Source organism: Ictalurus furcatus, chromosome 5, assembly GCF_023375685.1.
Source record: "Ictalurus furcatus strain D&B chromosome 5, Billie_1.0, whole genome shotgun sequence".
Classification (NCBI taxonomy): Eukaryota; Metazoa; Chordata; class Actinopteri; order Siluriformes; family Ictaluridae; genus Ictalurus; species Ictalurus furcatus.
This window is the reverse complement of record NC_071259.1, coordinates 24,352,270-24,372,797: the sequence shown is the minus strand read 5'-3', so window position 1 is coordinate 24,372,797 and position 20,528 is coordinate 24,352,270. Positions and strand designations below refer to the sequence as shown.

At 41.5% G+C, this 20,528-nt stretch overlaps 1 protein-coding gene across 2 annotated transcripts in view; it reads right to left on the bottom strand.

Annotated features, from left to right (window-relative positions):
- Window positions 1–17,510, bottom strand: part of kcnd3 (potassium voltage-gated channel, Shal-related subfamily, member 3) — a 157,180-nt gene extending 139,670 nt beyond the window's left edge. For both annotated transcript variants that reach the window (XM_053625356.1, XM_053625357.1), the window contains exon 1: window positions 16,351–17,510. In XM_053625356.1, the coding sequence (XP_053481331.1) occupies window positions 16,351–17,453 (1,103 nt within the window). In that variant the 5' untranslated portion in view covers window positions 17,454–17,510. The remainder of the gene's footprint in view (window positions 1–16,350) is intronic.
- Between the last annotated feature and the right edge of the window lie 3,018 nt (window positions 17,511–20,528).

Below are 20,528 nucleotides of genomic sequence, written 5' to 3'. Positions count from 1 at the left end.
ACACAAAATATTGACACTTTGGGCCCAATTTGGACATTTTCACTTAGGGGTGTACTCACTTTTGTTGCCAGCGGTTTAGACATTAATGGCTGTGTGTTGAGTTATTTTGAGGGGACAGCAAATTTACACTGTTACACAAGCTGTACACTCACTACTTTACATTGTAGAAAAGTGTCATTTCTTCAGTGTTGTCACATGAAAAGTTACAATCAAATATTTACAAAAATGTGAGGGGTGTACTCACTTTTGTGACATACTGTACATGCATTGCAGTCCAAAAGAAAAACAGAACATTTTGTTTGGTATGTTATTGTGTTGCTACTATTAGAGTAAAACCAATTATGAATGTAAATTGAACTCGCATTTTCTCTTTTTTGACAGCTCTATTATTGCAATATTATCTACAGCCTGTGTTAATATCAGAGTTACACACATATTTCAGCGACATAAAGTTGTGTTTGGTGCTGCGCCTCCTCATGGCCCACAATGTTGGAAGGGCAAAGGGCTGAAAGTGTATATGAGGGATGAGTCTGAGATATAAGAGAATAAGTGGAGGCAATAGATATGGAATGAAAGTAGGAGCAATGACATCCCCCAGGATGGAAGAGCTCTGCTGTAACTCTGTGATAAGACACCAGATGAGGAATTTGGCTCCTGTGTTTTTTTTCTACAGGGAAATAAACAATCCCATTACCATCTGCACAAACCGAGGAGCATCATGTATAAACAAACCACAATACTATCCAGCCATCATCATTAACTCTGACCTTGATGTCAAGGAAAACACAAACGTAAACACACACACACACACACACACACACACACACACACACACACCTGCTTTCACTTTCACACACATTCATTTATTCCTTCTGGTTCCGGGTGTCTCGACAAAGACGTGAATGAGTTAACAAATGACAAAATATTATGTAATACAAATCGGCTTCTGTGACCTTTCCATGACCTTTTCATTAAAATGAGTCCTTTTCTCATTCGATCACCGTTTCTTTCCAAAAAAAGAAAAAAAAGATGTATAAAATATGTAGTACTTTAGCACATAAAAAATGTATAATGATTAATTTTGTATATAAAATATGTATAAGATATGTACAGTAGCTATGAATGTGTCATTCTCTGCTGTTTTATATAATTAGTCACCACATCTAATTTATTCTGAAGAGGTTAAAAAGTTTGAAAGATGTTTTTCATTTTGAAGGAAGTGTCAGTGATATCCAGAGATTAGTCATGTAGAACCATTCATGATGATGACCAGTTTCAAACCCATATTTATGAATGAATTAAAAACATATATATAAAGCTTACATTTTAATTTCCTACCAGCATATAATTAGACTTTCATGGCTGACATATAATATTATTTTAATGATCTTTACTATACTATCAATCTGACGATAGCACTAATGTTCTGTGAAATAACCTTGATGTAATTATGCAGCTTTATGATGACAAGGTGGTTGTGAATGTCTCTGTCTCTCTCTCTCTCTCTCTCTCTCTCTCTCTCTCTCTCTGTGTCCCCTCTCATTCTCTTGCAGAAGTAACAGCCTAAGGGAAACAGGTACTCTGATCAAACTGCCAAAAAACTGTGCTTTTAAGCTATTCAAGCATGGCCTACATAAAACACTGACACAGAACAAAACAATTTAAATAAATAAAAGGAAATATGAAAGGATCTGGGATCAGCCATAGGAGGAGGTATGAGAACAAAGACTCTTAGAAAATGTCAGGATATAAAAGACAAGCCTCTATGGAAGGCAGCATTAAGACTGAGAAAGTTTTGGTGCTTTGTCTTAATGACTCAAACAGAGCTAGAGAGCCATGCAGAGGTAGAGACAGACAAACAAAGACAATTTTATAACTATGCGAATGATGTGGGGGGAAAGAGAGGGAAAAACTCTATACCCTATAAGTCTGTTCTTCCCCATCTTTAAATCCTACACCCTGCAGTTTGTACCCCAACACTCTACTTCTCCACATCCACTCCTGTTGCATACCCCACCTCTCCACACGTGTGTATACTCCCATCTTGCACTTTATCCTCCATTCTCAACCACTTGACTCCTTTACATTATCCTAGTTCCATCTGTCTCCCTGCATGCCATTCCCAACAATTTCACATCCACCTAATCCCATCCCACACAGCTGCCCTCCATAACTCACAACTCCACATCCATCAAATCCCATCCCACAATCTGCCCTCCACACCCCACATCTCTACATCCACCCAATCCCATTCCACACCCTGCCCTCCACACCCCACATCTCTACATCCACCCAATCCCATTCCACACCCTGCCCTCCACACCCCACATCTCTACATCCACCCAATCCCATTCCACTCCCTGCCCTCCACACCCCACATCTCTACATCCACCCAATCCCATACCCTGCCCTCCACACCCCACATCTCTACATCCACCCAATCCCATCCCACATCTCTACATCCACCCAATCCCATCCCACACCCTACACTCTATACCTCACAACTCTAAATCCTCCCAATCACACCCCATACCTTGCCCTTCATAACCCACTATATGACACCTCTGCATCTTCCCCATCTCATTCTATACCTTGCCCTAACCCACACACTGCCCTACACAACTAACAACTTTGCATCCTCCCAATCACACCCCATTAACCTGCCCTTTATACTCCCATCTTCACATCCTTCCAGTCCCATCCCACAACCCACCCTCCACGCCCCACAATTTCACAGCCTACCAGTCCCACCCCACACCCTGCCATTTGTAACTCCTAACACCTTCATATCAATCCTGTCTCATTCTTCACTTGCACTCCATACTCTTCCACTCTACTCCGCAACAATATTCCAAACCCTGCCCTCCATACCCCACCACTCCCTTCATCCACATCCTCCCATTCCACATCCTGCCCAGTTCCATGTCATGCCATGCCCTCCATATACCACTTCACATCCTCCCAGTCCCTGCCCCATATCCTGCCCTCCACACCTTCCCACATTCCCACTTCCACTCTTTCGCATTCTCCCATACAAAGGGCATGGCCAGTGATTTGCAAAAGCAGTATTTCTGAAGCAGTAGATGGATATAAGAAGAGCATACACATTTCTCCTTTTCATCTTTTGTTGTGATGTAGTACATTTGGTGAAATGCCCTTCAATTTACATTCGGAAGAGGGGCAGTTTATGTTCTTTAGATCTCCATCCATATTTTCCCATTCTATGCATTTGTGAGTCTACATGTGCATGTGTGCATGTGTGCGTGTGTGTTGATAGGCTTTAGAGAAATAGGAAATAGGGGTACCACATGTTATGACAAGACAGATGAAAGGAGTGTGAAAAGCAGAGTGTTCAGGATTGCACCTGAACAAAGGGACATGCACACAAGCAGTGTGGGGGGAAGGGGAGGTAACATGAATGTCAAAAGTACAGAAATCACATGCTCACTAACAGACAGGCAAAAAAATTGATAAACCACAGACAGACAGAGAGTGTGCCCTCAATAAGGATGATAAGCAAATCTGAATAGCTTAATATGCCTTCACACTTGCAAATATATACACATATGGTATTTAAATTCTACTCGCATGTTTAGTGTACAAATTTCCTAGTCTATAATTCCTACATTATTTAACACAGTCCTCCCCCACACACTAAGATCTTCCATCAGGCTCTGCATTCAGTGGGCTATATGCTGCTAAAAAAACACTTTTGAATTAAATACATCTTGATGCCACTAATGAAAACCATCCAGCATTACTGTTAGGAAATCAGAATTAGTATCAGTAGACCAAAAAAAAACAAACAAAAAAAAACATCTCACAGCCTGCCAGATGGCCAGTTTGCACTGTTAAATTAGGTTAGGTAAAGCCTGTGGTAAGTGATTAAACACCAACACCTGTAAAACTATATAGCAATGTAAAAAAACACACACACACAATGGATCACTGTTAACGAAACAGCTATTCCTAAATATCAGATTTTTAGTATAGATATATGCTAAGTGAATATAAGTTCATTCACCCACCTCATTCATTGTCTCCCATCATACAATCACAACACAGACATGTCAACTGACTTCATGTTAACTGTGTAATTGTGTAAATAAAGAGCAGAAAGAATCACCCCCGCTGAAAATCCTGCTTAATCTGACCAGCTACCAGCTGGCAAAACACAGGTCAAGCTGGTAGACCACCTTTGCCAGCTAGTAAGTGCCAGTAGATGGAAACAGATTCTTAACTCCCGAGAGTAATGCTACATCACAGACAGCATAAGCGTAGAATGTCTTAGCCATTTTATTGATCAATTAAGGGGGCTTTCACACTGGCAGTTTAGTCCGAAACAGAGCACGGTTTGCATGAAAAATTGGTAATGTCAAAGCTGTCATGCGGACCGAGAAGAGCACCACAGTACAGAACCCAAGACTACCTATAGGAGGTGGTCTGAGTTTGGTTGCACTGGAACTGAGCCGTGATTCCCGTGAATAAGAACGCAACTCGTACTCGTGTCCGCACTTGTTCAGGATGTAAAGTAACCTGCGCCAGTGTTTTAGATGTTGATGATGACATCATTAGTTTCCAGAACACACGTGTACCATTAGTGGCAGGGAATTGTGTGAGACACAGAAGAGGTCCACTGCTGTGCATAATATCTGCTGCGCATAATAGCACCAAAATAATAATAATAAATATATATATATGGTGAGTTGCATTGTGTTCTCCATGCGCGTTTGTGATGACATAAGATGAACGCAAATGCACCAGGGTTCGATAGAATCAGGTCTGAAACAAGTCTGAAACAAGACCAACGTGTCAGGAGCAATCACACTCGGATTCGGAAAACAGCAAATGTGCCCAGGGTGAAAGCCAACTTAGTTAAGTGATAAAAAAATAACTTAGGCAAAGAAGCAAAGTTTGACCAGTTCTGCATGTGTTTTAGCAGCTGGTAGCTGGTCAGACAAAGCCGTCTGATTGGTTGGGGAGTAGGACAAATTCCATTTCCATTCAGATAAAATATTGAGAGACTGACTTGAAATTCCAAAAGCATTCAAAGCTGGGGCTCAGAATAAGAAATATTCTACCATTTTGTTTCACTGACAAAGTCTGCAGAAAGGAGAAAATGGAGTGTGGGAAAAACTTAGAACATTCAGGGGAAAAAAACAGTCAGAGGAGATCATTTGCATTGAGTATTCCTTACTTTGAGAAATGCTGTCTTTGAGACTTCACCAATGCAGTGATCTCACTTTCACAGATAATTACGCCAAATTAGCTGGCTTATTGGACTGTTCTGAAACAACAGGGGATGAGGAAATATGCTAAATACAAGCACTTGCTTGATTTGTACAATTAAATTGATGTGTGACGAGCTCATGCATTTTGGTGGATGTCAGACAGTAGTACTAGCAGAAGCAGTGGCATGATCTACCATCAACCAATATTACCACAATATTATTATCCTCAATATCCCAAGGAACTAGGGGCACAAGGCGGAAGACACCCTGGACAGGGTGCAAACCTGTCACAGGGCACAAACACACACACATTCACACACTGCGGACAATTTGGAAACGCCAATTTCTGTAGCCGAACACGTAACCCAGTAAGACTTAGTACTACTGCATACTGCACTTTACACAGCTGCATCAGCCACTTTATACGATGGAACTCATTTTTGCTGCCAGTATTACTGCCATACTTGTGCTGCTACATTACACAATAACATACAGTTTACTCTTCTGTGTGTCTATTCTCCTGTGTATCTATTGTCCTGTGTATTTACTGTCCTGTGTATTTACTGTGTTATGTATCTACTGTCCTGTGTATTTACTGTCCTATGTATCTATTGTCCTGTGTATTTACTGTCCTGTGAATCTATTGTCCTGTGAATTTATTGTTTTGTCCTGTGTATTTATTGTTTTGTCCTGTGTATTTGTTTAGTTCTGTGTATTTATTATTTTGTCCTGTGTATTTATTGTTTTGTCCTATGTATTTATTGTTTTGTCCTGTGTATTTGTTTTGTTCTGTGTATATATTGTTTTGCACTCTTGCACTTTTGAATGGTACTGATTCAAAAGTGTTGACACCCATTAAAGAAAAAGAACCCTCCCCCCACTCCCCACATTATAAATCATAGTGTACAGACCTAACACCAATGGCAGCAATAATAAGGCATTTACTGTGTTTCTTTTTCTAGATAATTGGATCAGTATTGGCAGGAGACTGATCCTCCAGCAGCAGATCGTGAATAGCTTTGTGAATTTACGGCTAGGTTGTCAAACTACTTGTGCATCTTATGTCATGTCCTGTGTCATAGGTCAAATCGTTATTGAACCCTCACCTCAAGAACTAAGACTGACTCAATCAGTCCAACACACGTGTGCACGTGTTGTTGACGTAGCACGAGCTGTTCTCTTCCGGAAAAGGGGCGGGGAGCAGCAGCATTTGCATTTAAAGAGACACACACGAAAACAGTGTGTTTTTGCTTCCACCCAAAAAGGGGCATTTACAGCATGGTATAATAAATGATCCGCGGGGTATTTTGAGCTGAAACTTCACAGACACAATCTGGGGACACCTGAGACTTATAATACATCTTGTAAAATGTTTTTAAAAATAGGTCTCCGTTAATACAGTGTATTTCATAAAACTGCAGTTTTTGTTAAACAAACAGACAAACAAACAAACAAAAAAAACCCTGTGGGACCAGCCACTAAATAAAAACTGTCAGATATTCCTAGTCTTGTGGGAACATTTGGTCCCCACTAAGATATAAAAACAAACTCACACACAAACACACACACACACACACACACACACAAACACACACACACACCATTTGTATTCAGACTGCATTATTCTGGTTGAACACCTTTCTACCAACTGATTTTTTTTTTTTTTACCCCTATCCCTGTCTCTCACTTTTATCTCTCGCCCTATATTTTTTTACTTTCCTGTGCTGTCCCTTCACCTCTCGCTCACTCCCATATTCCTGCTTTTCATGCCACTTGGCGGTCCCTATGGTCACTGGCAGAGCTGCATTTACACAAGACATTGTGCCGCATGCAAACCCGCAATCAGTCAGTCTGTTTCTGTGGAAAAGAAATAAATAAAAAGCAGCAAAGTGCTTGATGCCATCATATGAAAGAGAGAGGAGGATAAAAGGCTATTATATCTGCTTCTCTCTAGTATTTGTAGGATTGCCCAAGCTCAGAGGAGAGATGTGTTTTTCTTGAAGGTCAGTTGGGATGTGCAGCTCTGCCTAAAGGTCAGTTCCATCTCATTACCAATAGAAAAAAAAACACCTCTCTCTCTCTCTCTCTCTCTCTCTCTCTCTCACTTTCTGCTCAAGCTACATCACAAATCGTCTCTGATTCCACACAGCAGCACTTAGAATTTAAGCACTTACAGAATTATGAGATCAACTTTTTTTTTAATGAATTGAAAAATGGTTGATCAGATTGGCTAAATGCAGAAAAGGGACCATGATTATATACATACATAAAATTTCCATCAAGCTAAAACGATCATTTCTCAATATAACGGTTCCCAAGTGACCAGTCAAATAGGCTCAAAACTTTGATAATAGTCAGCTGTATAACTTTGATAACACTGTATCAAAATGTTAAAAAAAATCAAAGACCCCCTTGACTATGTTTCACACACCTCTGGATCTTACTTTGAGAACCGTGCTCTTAAAGAACATATAAGAAAGGGCTTCCATCTAGCCAGTTTACCCCATAGCCAGAAAATGTTTGTGATTATTTCCACTTAATGTTTATACGTTGTAATTTCAGATTGATGGTGGAAAAAGTTCTGACATGATTTATCTTTGTTTAATTTTTTTCATCACAAAAACGAGTCATTTTAACAGGGGTGTGTAGACTTTTTATATCCACTGTAAGTGATAACAGGAGCTAACTTGTCTCAGAGAGATTTCATAATGTCACGTGTATCCCTGCACATTGCATTCAGCGCGCATGAACATGGGGCAGTGGTGGCTCAGTGGTTAAAAGCTCTGGGTTACTGCTCAGAAGGTCAGGAGGTCAAGCCCCAGCCCTGCCAAGCTGCCACTGTTGGGCCTTTAAGGCCCTTAACCTCAATTGCTCAGTTGTATAAATGAGATAAACGTAAGTCACCCTGGATAAGGGCGTCTGCCAAATGCCCTAAACGTAATGAACAGCCCAAAGCGTGATGGCATGCACTTCTGGGTTTCCAGTGATTTTGCTTATTTTTGACATGTGTGTTTTGTTATTCTTTATGTTTTGTCTCCGCCCCTGTATTGTCATTGGTTATTTCCCTTACGTGTCATCATTGTAATCAGCCGTTTTGTGTTATCTCCTTGATTTCGTTTGGTATTTAAACCCCTCGTGTGTCTTTGTTCAGGGCGAAGAATTGTGCGCATGTCTGTTCTGTACTAAGCTGTTTGATTTTCGTTCTTTGTTTCATGGTTTTGGATCTTGTTTATAGCATAGTGGCTCACGATTCTTGTCCTAGCCCAGTTTCACGATTTGGATTTATCTCCCCGTCTCTTAAATAAAAGCTCTTGCATCCATCTCTCTAAAACCATTACATGACACAAAATATTAAATGTAACAATAAATGGTTAAAAAACATGACATGTCGCTCATTAACTGTTGGCAAATTTCTCTGGTTACATACACGGAATAAAACATGTCCGTGTTGCATCAGGCTGTATCACACCACCCCGGTGTGGATTATTTTCCTGTAACAGCATGCCCTGTCATGTCTTATTCTTTTCCTATAATAATGAAATATGCTGCTATCTCCACTACAAAGCACAGGTCTCATATGTTCATTCTTACAGATATATGGGACCATGATTGAAGGATTAATCTCTTGCGCTCTCTCCAGCTGCCTGTATAGATTATTTTACAATGAATAATTAACTGAAATACAACAGAGTAAACAAGAATATCTCAACGACTCTGTACGTCATGTGACATGTACGTCCTAACTGCTATATTAGGTATATCAGGTCCACTCTCCTGCTCCATCTATCTCTCTGTTTTTCTCTCTTTTGTATCGTTTACACCAGCGCATGTTTAATTTAGTGCTCACTTGTTAGAAGACATGGCTCTGTGTTTTGTCCTGACATGAGGGCTCACTCTGTGTTTAAAACAAAGAAAGAAGATGAGAGAAAGCACAGAATCCTAAGAAAGGGAAAGTGATATACACTTCACACTGTGGAAAAATAAAGAATGACAACACACACACACAATTGAAATAGTACAACACAACAAATGCTTCAAGAGGTTTCCCCAAATTCAACTGAAAATGCAGCTTATAATGATTTCTCCAGTCTCAAAACTATTCAACCTCATCATGACAAGCATCTTTAGTACTTAGTAGAGCACCCTTTGCTGTTATGACCTGCTGCAAATGAGATTCATAGCCAGACACCAGCTTCTGGCAGCGTTCCTGAGGAATCGCAGCCCATTCCTCATGAGCAATGGCCTCCAGTTCAGTAATATTCTTGGGTTTGCGTGCTGCAACCGCTTTCTTCAAATCCCACCAGAGATTTTCTATGGGGTTCAAGTCAGGTGACTGAGATGGCCCTGTAGAATCTTCCAGGACTTCTTCTGCAACGAAGCCTTGGTGGAATTTGAGGTATGCTTGGGATCATTGTCCTGTTGGAAGGTGCAATGACGCCCAAGCTTCAGCTTCCTCACAGTTGGCATGATGTTTTTTCCTAGGATTTCCTGATACTTCAATGAATCCATCGTGCCTTCCACACGCTGCAGGTTTCCAGTGCCAGAGGATGCAAAGCAGCCCCAGAGCATCACCGAGCCACCCCATGCTTGACTGTGGACAGAGTGTTCTTTCTTCATCCTTCCTCCAGACATACCGCTGATCCATCGTGCCGAAAAGTTCCAGTTTTGTTTCATTGCTCCACAGAACAGAATCCCTAAACTTCTGTGGCATATTTATATGGTTTTGAGCCGACTTTTCTTCAGTAGTGGTGAACGTCTTGGAGTTCTGGCACGAAAATCTTCTCTGTTTAGTACGTGCCATACTGTGCTCACTGAAACCTCAGTGCCTGTTGCCACCAAGTCTCGCCGCAGGTCTTTTGCAGTCACTTGAGGGTTTTTCACAACCTGCCTTCTCAGAAATCTGGTTGCAGTCGTTGATAGCTTCATTTTTCTGCCCTGTCCAGGTATTTAATATATTTTCCACCCTAGCCAGTTCAGATATTTCATATGTTCCAGCTCAAGCACACCTGGTGCGACTAATGAAGCCCCTGATTAACTGCATCAGTTGTGCTTCAGACAACACCTGTTTTGCATATTTGTGCTTTTGTGAGGGATTCTATTCAGGGGGTTGAATACTTTCGAAACCGGAGAAGTCATTATAAGTTAAAAAAAATTTCATTTAGTATCTTATTCAGAAGGAGGAGTAAAGAAAAGTGCTTGTATTTTTGTTAACACTTGCCATGTTTACATAAAACCTATAACAAGCAGGTGATTTTTTTTTTTTCAAATCTTCAACTGTCCAGTTTGGGTGAGTCTGTGCTCATGATAGCCTCAGATCCCTGTTCCTGGCTGACAGGAGTGGACCCCAATGTGGTCTTCTTCTGCAGTAGCCCATTCACCACAAGGGTTGATGTTGTTTTGTATGCAGACATGCTTTTCTTTATCACCATGGTTGTAACGATTGATTATACGAGTTACTATATCCTTCCTGGAAGCTTGAACCACTCTGGCCCTTTTCCTCTAACTTCTCTTATCACCAAGGCGTTTCCACTCACAGAACTGTCGCTCACTCAATTTTTTTTTTGTTTTTCGCACCATTCTGTATAAACTCTAGAGACTGTTGTGTGTAAAAATCGCAGGAGATCAGCAGTTTCTGAAATACTCAAACCAGCACATCCGGTACCAACATCCATGCCAAAATTAAAGCTCTTGTTTCTGCATGATTTTATGCATTGTGCTGCTGCCACATGATTGGCTGATTAGACAACTGCATGAATGTGCAGGTGTACAGGTGTTCCTAATAAAGTGGACGGTGAGTGTATGTATATGATTATTATCCTCTTTTAAAGTTTCGTCCTTGCATCACATGTGAAAGATATTGTTAGAGTCTGGCAAGCATCTTTATTTTCTTGGACTTTTATTTTGTACAGTATTATCAGTGTTACCACATACTATGCCTTACATTATTCCTTACACTGACAAGACTGTGTGCCATCCAGACACACTAAATAATCCACCTAGAAAGGATAGTTGTACGGTCACCCAGACTGTGGCTGGGTATGTAGCGTAGAACGAGTTGGAATCAGAACGAGTTGCGCTATCGTTTAATGATGGATATGTATGAAATGTCATTTTTTCTAAAGTCTATAAAGAGTACGATTGTTATGCCTCTGCTACATGTGGTGGAGGCATTGTGTTTTCAGATTGTCTCTCCATCCATCTGAGATCTCTTTAGAGCAGATTTGTAGGATTTTATACGGAATTATCATTAGTACCAGCACATGAACTGATTAGGTTTTGGAATTGATTCATAAAGGGTCAACGTCACAGCAAGGTCAACTGCCTGAAAGGACTAGACATGTTGGCAGCGGAGGCATCGCTGGTAACGAGTTCTAGTGTTCTTTTTCTTTTTAAGCTGATATGTACTTCTTTTGCTGAACCTTCTTGTCCACCAGGCAATGAATAAAAATTTTAAATAAATAAATAAATACTCTGGTGCCCGGGTTACTGACGTGTCCACCCCTGTTGTTATAACTTTGATCATCCAAAATGCATACCTTCTGTTCAGATTACATGCAGCGTGCATGCAAACTTAGATTCGGTTCACTGAATGTAGAGTAAATAGAAATAAACTCTGAATGACAAAAATTCTTACATGTAAACAAAACCACTCTAAAAAAAAGACATTAAAAAGTGATCTCCTAAACTGAGACACTGATCAGTGATTCAGATTCCTTTCTGAAACTACACACATGCAATAGCAATATCACTAAAGATGCTTCTTGGTCTACTTTTCAAAGCAGCATCTGTGAACGGTGAGAAGTGAACTTCTGCTACTACACGACTGAGTTGAGCGGTGCATTTACAATTTTAAAAAAATCACTGAGTCTCACTCTCTTGACGTTCATTAACTACTCGTACTTGATGAGCATTGATCAGCTGTGGAAAAATGCAGTGTATGCCCTGAATGTAAATTGCTTGTACAGATAATGGAAGGAATTGATTTCATTTGCAAGAAGAAAAAGCAAGGCGACACTGCTACGTTGTAAAGCGGCTTGTTCCGTTTTTACCCACTATAATGCACACACACGCCTTAAATATACGAGCTCATAAGAGAGTCATCAAGGTAGCTGATATCAAGCATCAGGTCAGTCTGTAGGCAGCACTGTAGTCTGTTTAATTTCTTGGCCATGATTTCTGTTTTTCAGGCTTTCTGAGAGAGGACACTGATGGTGAGGGCTGCAGATACACAGAAAAGTTGCTGCAAGATTCATGTTTGCCTTAATGGCTGAAATTCAGGAAGTCCTAAGCAGATTTGCTCTAGTGTTTCACCATTTAGCAATGTGTGACCTTCTAAATTGGTGAATACAATCTGTTTTTGTCTGAACAGACACATTTTCAGATATTTATTTTCCCCTGCTCTAATATAGTCTCTCAAACAGCTTGGAAATGTCCTAGTGGCTTACATTTGTCAGCAGACGCTCTGGAGCATGTTGTTAGTCACAACAACACAGCTCTAAAGTATGCTTTATTGATGAGGAGAGTGCCGTCTTCCCAAAAAAACCACACACACACACACACACACACGCATACAAAAAGAGAGAGAGAGAGAGAGAGAGAGAGAGAGAGAGAGAGAAGATGGGTGAGAGAAAGAGAGAGAAACTCATGGTAATAGTTTATATACGAGAGTCAGAAAAAATGTTTTTCTGCTATTACAAAACCTGACAATAACACTATTAAAGGAAAAATCCACCCTGAAGGTCTTGCATGTTAATCTTTATGATTAACATATGATCTTCAATGGCATCCAATATTTACCTCGTAATGAAATTCTGTTGACTTTCTGCATTACCCACAATGCCTGATAATAGCAGTGATAGTGGGATTTAACCTGCGCTCTTTCAAGAGCTCCCACTTCTACCACCTGACCGCTGCAACGTCATGCGGAAACACTCAAATTAGCAGCGGCTTCAGCAGTAAAATGTAGTTAAGTAGTTATAATACTTCTGTGTACTAATTCGTATAATTTATTATTATTAATGTCTTAGTAATGCTAGATTAATCTGAAAATAAACAAAAGAGAAACAATACAGTTTAATGTACCTAGCACAGAGTTGGACAACCACCTAACATCTAATGTCTGAGTCCAAGGATGTGAACAGCTCCGAGTAAAGCGTCCAGGTTGTCATTTAGTAATTATGGTCATTCCGACATGGCGTGAATGCAGCCTTAGCCCTTGTTTCATCTCCACCTAAAGAGGCCAGTGCAGCAGTGCTTTAGTCCTTTAGTCCGTCCAGCTCTCTCACCTCCTGAATTTGGAGTCCGAAGCTCCTTTTAGTAAGCCGGAGAAAGGCTTAAGACTGTATGTTTCGTTGTACTTACGCAACTATAGGCGGCTGGGTGACTGTGGCTCAGGTGGTAGAGCGGGTTGTCCACTAATCGTAGGGTTGGTGGTTCGATTCCATGCCCACGTGACTCCATATACCGAAGTGTTCTTGGGCAAGACATTGAACCCCAAGTTGCTCCCGATGGCAAGCTAGTGCCTTGCATGGCAGCTCTGCTACCATTGGTGTAACTGTGTGTGAATGGGTGAGTGAGATACAGTGTAAAGCACTTTGGATAAAAGCGCTGTATAAGTGCAGACCATTAACTATGAAAGTAAGAAAATATCTTTTAATAGTTAGCTTACACAGTTCACTGCAAAGAAGATTGTGCTGTTGCTAATAAAGGGCACGTTGCTGTCTCACTGACTACGCTTACATGGACAGCAGTAATCTAATTATTGACCTTACTCTGAGTAAGATAATAATGTGATTAAGGTGTTTACATGAGTCGCTTTTAGAATACTCCTGTCATGTTCCCGCTTTACATGTTTTAGAACATAATTAGATTAACAGCCCGCGTCATTACGTCACCGCGCCACAGTTCGTCTTCGTTATGGTACCGTATACAGTTTTGGGTGTTTTTATTTTTATTTTTTTATGAACGCTTTAAGTGCAGTTAATTATTTGTCATGCTATACGTGCTAATAGACAGCTGCTTGAAGCGGTGGGTGTGTCCCAAATCGCGTAGTTACCGTCTATATAGTAGCCGAGATACACGTATTTTTCCCCACTACAGGCCTATAGTAGGAAAATATGCGATTTGGGACACAGCCGAACTCTCTTGTTCGCCGTAAAACATAAAACTGCCGTGTGTGATCGTGTCCTGTCGCAAAATGCGGTGAAACCTCCCACACGACGTTCATAATGTGATTAAGGTGTTTACATGTCCGTAATACACGTCCATAATGCGACTAAAACAGGAGTACTCCACCTGTCTTAGTTAGATTATTGCTTACTTCGATTATGACCTTAATTAGATAAAGGTAAGTAAAATTGCTGTTTACATGGTTGATTCTTAATTAGAGTATGGTCTTAATCGGATTGAGTGGATTATTGTTGTCCATGTAAACGCAGCTACTGTAACACAGAATGAAAACAATGCTCCCAGAGATGCGAGACCTGCGCTATTTCAAAATAGAAATATGTCATAGTGGCCCATACTGCTGTAGCACACTGTATAGCTGCAGTGCACTCTAGAAATTTTGCTGCCTCCAGTACTTCTACATTGGATTTCTCATTAACAGGATGGTGAGCATCGCAGGAAAATGGTGAACAAGAAACAAAGCGTTTGCTCTTCTGTTTCTAGGAGATAACAGCAAACTCTGACATTTATCCTTTATGTTTGAGATCAGTTACATTTTTCCTTCCTATTAAACACCATTGTAACTGTGCCAGTAATGTCCCTAACCTTGTGACATCAGTGTGACATGCAACCGCTAACACGTCACGTGAATAACAAAAATACAGCACCAACCAACATATTAGCACCAGAATCTCTACGTACATCTCAGGAATTTCTTGATAAACATTTTTTTTTTAAGTGTTTCAGGGTGGACTTTTGCTTTAAGCACATTTCATCTGTTGCCTGTGACATGGCAAACTGCACCTTTGCATATATAACACCCACAAACACACGCCCACACACAAACTCACGTACACACAGCTGATGACCCAGTTACGTGTTTTACAGCTTCAACAGTTTAGAGGTAGCAATAATCTGTCATGACTCATATCCTCAGTCATAAAACCTAACACCTCAATTATTCACTCATAAACCAATAATCTTAATTAATCCAGCACTCTCTCATAAAACCTATCATCCTACTGAGTGGATCTGGAAATCCCTCCCCCTTCTCTCACACTCTCTCAATCTCTCCCCTTCTATCTTTTCTGTGCTGAACCACTTAAGAGGCACAGACCATAAAGCAGTACATACTGTGCCATAAAGAATTATTGAGTTGTGCCTACTGCTTGTTTTACTGTAAGAGATGCATAAACATGGCCTTCGGCTTGTTTTACTCCACTAATAATATTAATTGGAAGATGACTGACAGTAAATAAAGTCAGCCCAAAGGCAACAAGTTAACTACAAACTCAACATCTGTGCACCACTGCTACATTTCAGAGTTACGTAAGAACATTACAGTTGAATACAGGTGTTAGTTAGTGAAGGATGGCTTCAATGTTTATATATGGAGAGTTTATATCATGTGTATACAAGAGGACCAATGACATAAACAGCCTGAAAGACAGCTGAATATGAAGGTCGTCCATCAAGACCGATTCTTAAATACCCTTCCCCATACAGGGGCAGTGGTGGCTTGGTGGTTAAGGCTCTGGGTTACTGATCGGATGGTCAGGGGTTCAAACTCCAGCACTGCTAGGCTCTGGGTTACTGACCGGAAGGTCGGGGGTTCAAGCCCCAGCACTGTCAGGCTGCCCTTGAGCAAGGCACTTAACCCTTTCTGCTCCAGGGGCACTGTATCATGTCTGACCCCAGCTTCCTAACATGCTGGGGTATGTGAAGAAAAGAATTTCACTGTGTATATGTGATCTATAAAGACTCATTATCAGACAAACCCATTCGATATAAACAACCTTTATAGACCTTCATTGATATCCAGGGCCAGTTTTCTTAGACCTAATGTTAAATGTTCGGTTTTTGGTTCCTCTGGTCTAGGGGAACAAGTAAACAGACTCTTGTAAACAGAACGGTGATATCCCAAACCCCAACTATTAGAAAGAGAACAACTCACCCCAGCGTGGTCATGGTGACAATGGTGTACCAGAAGGAGGCCGGGATGCTGGTGAACTTGCTAGAGGCAGAGCCTTTCTCAGCATAGAACATGACGGTGGCGAAGATGATGATGGCCATGGTAAGGGAGAAGAGGAGGAAGCCAAGCTCAGATGCACAACTCTTCAGTGTGTAGCCCAGGATGCGCAGGCCCTGGGAGTGGCGTGAGAACTTGAAGATGCGGAAGACGCGGAAGACTCGCAGTGTGACAAAGGCGCCACTCACATCCTCATTGTTGGTCATAACCAGGCCAATGTAGTAGGGCAGGATAGCCACAACATCGATGATGCTCATCACAGAGCGCATGAAACGGTAGCGACTTGGTGCAGCAAACAACCGCATCAAATATTCCACGGTGAAGATCATGACACATGCTGTGTCCATACAGAAAAAGGCTACTGTATAGCGCTCTCCACAAGGTATGTCCCGCTGGTTGGGTATGGAGCCACACGGTACAGTCTCCACCACATTGGTAATGACAGACACAGCGATAAAGAAGCCAGTGACATAGTAGAAAACCAGGGCCATGGTGCTGGTATGCGGGTTCTCAAAGGCGCGCCACATGGTCTCACGGAAAGTCATGTTTGGCAGTTTGCTGTCCTTGTTGTCCTCAAGGTCATCCATTAGGCGCTCAGCGTTCTCGCGTTTGCGGTCCTTGTACTCTTCGTAACAGCAGTCACTGATGATCTCGGGGATGATCCCAAAGAAAGCCAGCTCTTCATCGTAAGCTGATATGCACTCGTAGCGTGGGTAATGCAACTTGCCAGTACGATAAAAGTTCAGGATGCTGCGGAACACATCTGGGTCACGGTCAAAGAAGTACTCACGAGTCTCTTCGTTGAAAAAGAACTCTTTCTCAGAGCTGCCGAGCAGGGTATCAGGATAACGGTCCAGGGTGTTGCGCCACGTTTGGAAACGCCGGCCACTGACATTTAGGATGATGAGCTCGTCCTGCCGTTTGTTCATGTCAGGTGGAGCCACTGGCATGGGCAAATTGGCCACGGGCATCCAGCCAATGGCCGCTGCCCGGGCAAAAGGGAGCCAGGCTGCTACGCCCGCAGCCATGGTTACTCCGTCTGGGGGCGTGGGGAATAGCTCAAACACCTTCACAACCAGCTTGACTTCAGATCAGACACCATCTACCGACGGAGTGAAAGCAGAAAGTCTCAGTGCGAGTAAGTGGATCTGAACAGATTTGACTTGAGAAAAAGAGTAGGCAGAGAAGAAATACAGCACAGAACTAGGGGGAGAATGCACAGAAGTGAGAGTAGGTTGAGAGAGACGAGGCAGGACGAGAGAGGGAAACAGACAGAACAGAAGATGCGGATGAGGGATAGAGAAGGAGTATGGTGAGAGTTGAGAAGAGTGAGAGAGGGCATGATACGAAAAAAAAAGCGCAGAAAGGAAAGGCAGAGCAGCGGACAATGAATGCGAGAGAGCGAGAAACGGGGAAAAAGACAAAGTCAGGGATGAGGAAAGTCGATGGAAAAAGGGTGCGAAAGGATAAAAAACTCAAAGAAACAGCACAAGAAAGGCACAGACAGAAAGAGAAGTGGCAACATAGACTGTTTAAAGAAAAACAATTGAACACTGACAAACACGTGTAGCTATTTGGATTATCAAAACTACAGGCAATTAATATTACATTAATACAATAATATTCTTCCAGTATCTGACCAAATGCAAATGTCTTAGCAGGATGAAACTTTCCTAACAGACCATCTATTAGGTACACTCCGGTAACAGCTTAACACTTTCCACAATATGCAAAATCTAGTTAAAGAGAAATGGACTAAGCTAAGTAGGATGAGGTAAACCTAGTAGGCTGCAGCTCCCTGATTTCCTCAAGACAGTCAGTGCAAATAAAATGGCAAGGGTTTGATGGGCGTTTTACTGCTGATTCAAACGGTATGAAATATGTCAGTGTTATACTTGAAATGAATCCTTAGAGTAACATTTGGCTATCATGTGCTCAATGAGCCCGGGTTCAGTGCTGTGTGGAGCACTGCCTAGGCTAGACAGCACCCAGACCTGTTGATTACGAGCACTGGGCAAAGAAAACAAATACAAGCAGACTATTAATAAACCCAACAACAGAAAGTTGTTGCATTTGGATTCACATGTGCCTGTCAAACATCTCGCTTTCACTCTGAAAGACAAAAGTGTTAAAGTAAATAGAGGTAATCATGGGGGAAAAAGAAGACTTTAATATATTAAAACTAAGCGTGGACGGGTTAAAAACACACACACACACACACACACACACTGTCCTCGGGTCAATACAGGCTAATTTATTCCAAATCACTAGGATAAAATAGCATTCAATAGTGTCTGTTTGAATAGTGTTTGATTAAAGTAGTATTTTTCTTTACTTACCCGTGAAAATGAATAAACTACACAAGCATCCCCGCGCCCTTAACACTTCATTAAAGTGGTCGTTCCGCCTTCAGAAAGTAGACAATACTACTACTACTACTACTACTAATAACAATAATAATAAAATAACGAAATAGCCAAAATGGTCAAACTGATAAGGAGCTCAATTAAATAGTGTCCAGGTTGCGCTGAGGAAAAAGGAAAGAAAGAAAAAAAGGATAAATTCGCGATGTCAAGGCGTCGAGAGAAAAGAATGTTTCACTCCTGCATTCGGCGTCTTTGTTGACATTCTGTGCGTTTAAAGGTCCAGGTGTCCGAGCGCGTGCATCTGCTTCAGAGGAGAGAAGCAACGCGGCGCACGAGCTCTTTCTACGACTTCCGCAGGATGCTCAGATAGACAGAGGTGGTTCGTTCTCTCTCTCTCTCTCTCTCTCTCTCTCTCTCTCTCTCATTCGACGCGGTGCTGGAAAAGCGCGAGACGCACCGAGGCAGCATCTGCTTACTTTCTCTGCGCGCGGATAAAGCGCATGCAATTTCACCGCCACTTCCAGTCGACTTCACGAGCTTCTCAAAATACTGGAATATTCAACCTTATTAAAGAGCGCACTCCAGAGTCAAAACGCAACCCTAAATGTTCTACACGTTTCACACGTCCAAAAGTCGAAAAATTCCGTTCCAGCATAGTCATGATTGAGCTGAAACTGAGACTACGCCTTATAATGTGGCATTACAGAACTATAAGCTCCTCTCTAACCTCCTACTGGCTTAACATTGGAACTCCATAGCTTGAACACTCTTGTGCATTTACAGATGTGATTTTTAGACACTTCATATTTCAGATTTTTTTCACATGTCATGCATGTGTTTTTATTTCCACGTTCATAGGTACATATTGTGATCATGTATTGTTCCCATGATGTCATGTGTTTATTTGAGTTCTCATGTGCCATTTCAGAGCAGGCTGGCATGGTGGCACAGTGTTTAACGTTGCTGTGTCACAGGTTCAGGTCTCTTGTTCGAGATCAGGTTTTCTGTGTGGAGTTTCGCATGTGCTCCCCTTGTCCACGTGGGTTTTACCAGGGTTCTCCGGTTTCCTCCCATTTCCCACAAACATGGCAGTAAGTGGACTTGCTATCACAATTTGCCCATAGGTGTGAATGAGTGTGTGTTTATGGTGCCAATTTTTCACAGCCTTCTTTGCTCATATTTACCAATATTAGTGGAGGACAATAATGTATGTGTGTGTGTTTACATGTTTATAGGGTTCAGAACGCAATGCTAATGAGTCTATGTAAGCTGCACACACACACACACACACACACACACACACACACACACACACACACACACAATTGTAAATCTTCAGATTCTGTGGTTATACTCCAAGGACCCCATGGGATTTCTAGTGCCCACTTTAAGAAGTACTGCACTATAGGCTTTCTGGAACAATATATCAGTGTCACTATGCTCCTTAAATGAATCAGAGTTTGAACAGTGTGCAAGGAAAAATAAACCATCAACAAAACAATATATTTTCCTCCCCAATTCATGTACAATTACATTACTGTGGCTCCTAGCTGTGCATATGAGGTCAGTTATCTAGTAAAATATAAGGATGATGAGATCTCAGAAGTATGCAAGTCTACTCAGAACTATACAAACATTATGAGCAGCCTTTTGTTTCTTACTGTGAACAGCACTGACATATTCACTGCTACACCAAGCAATGCAAACTTTAATTAATTCAGCAGGGACTGCAAGTGT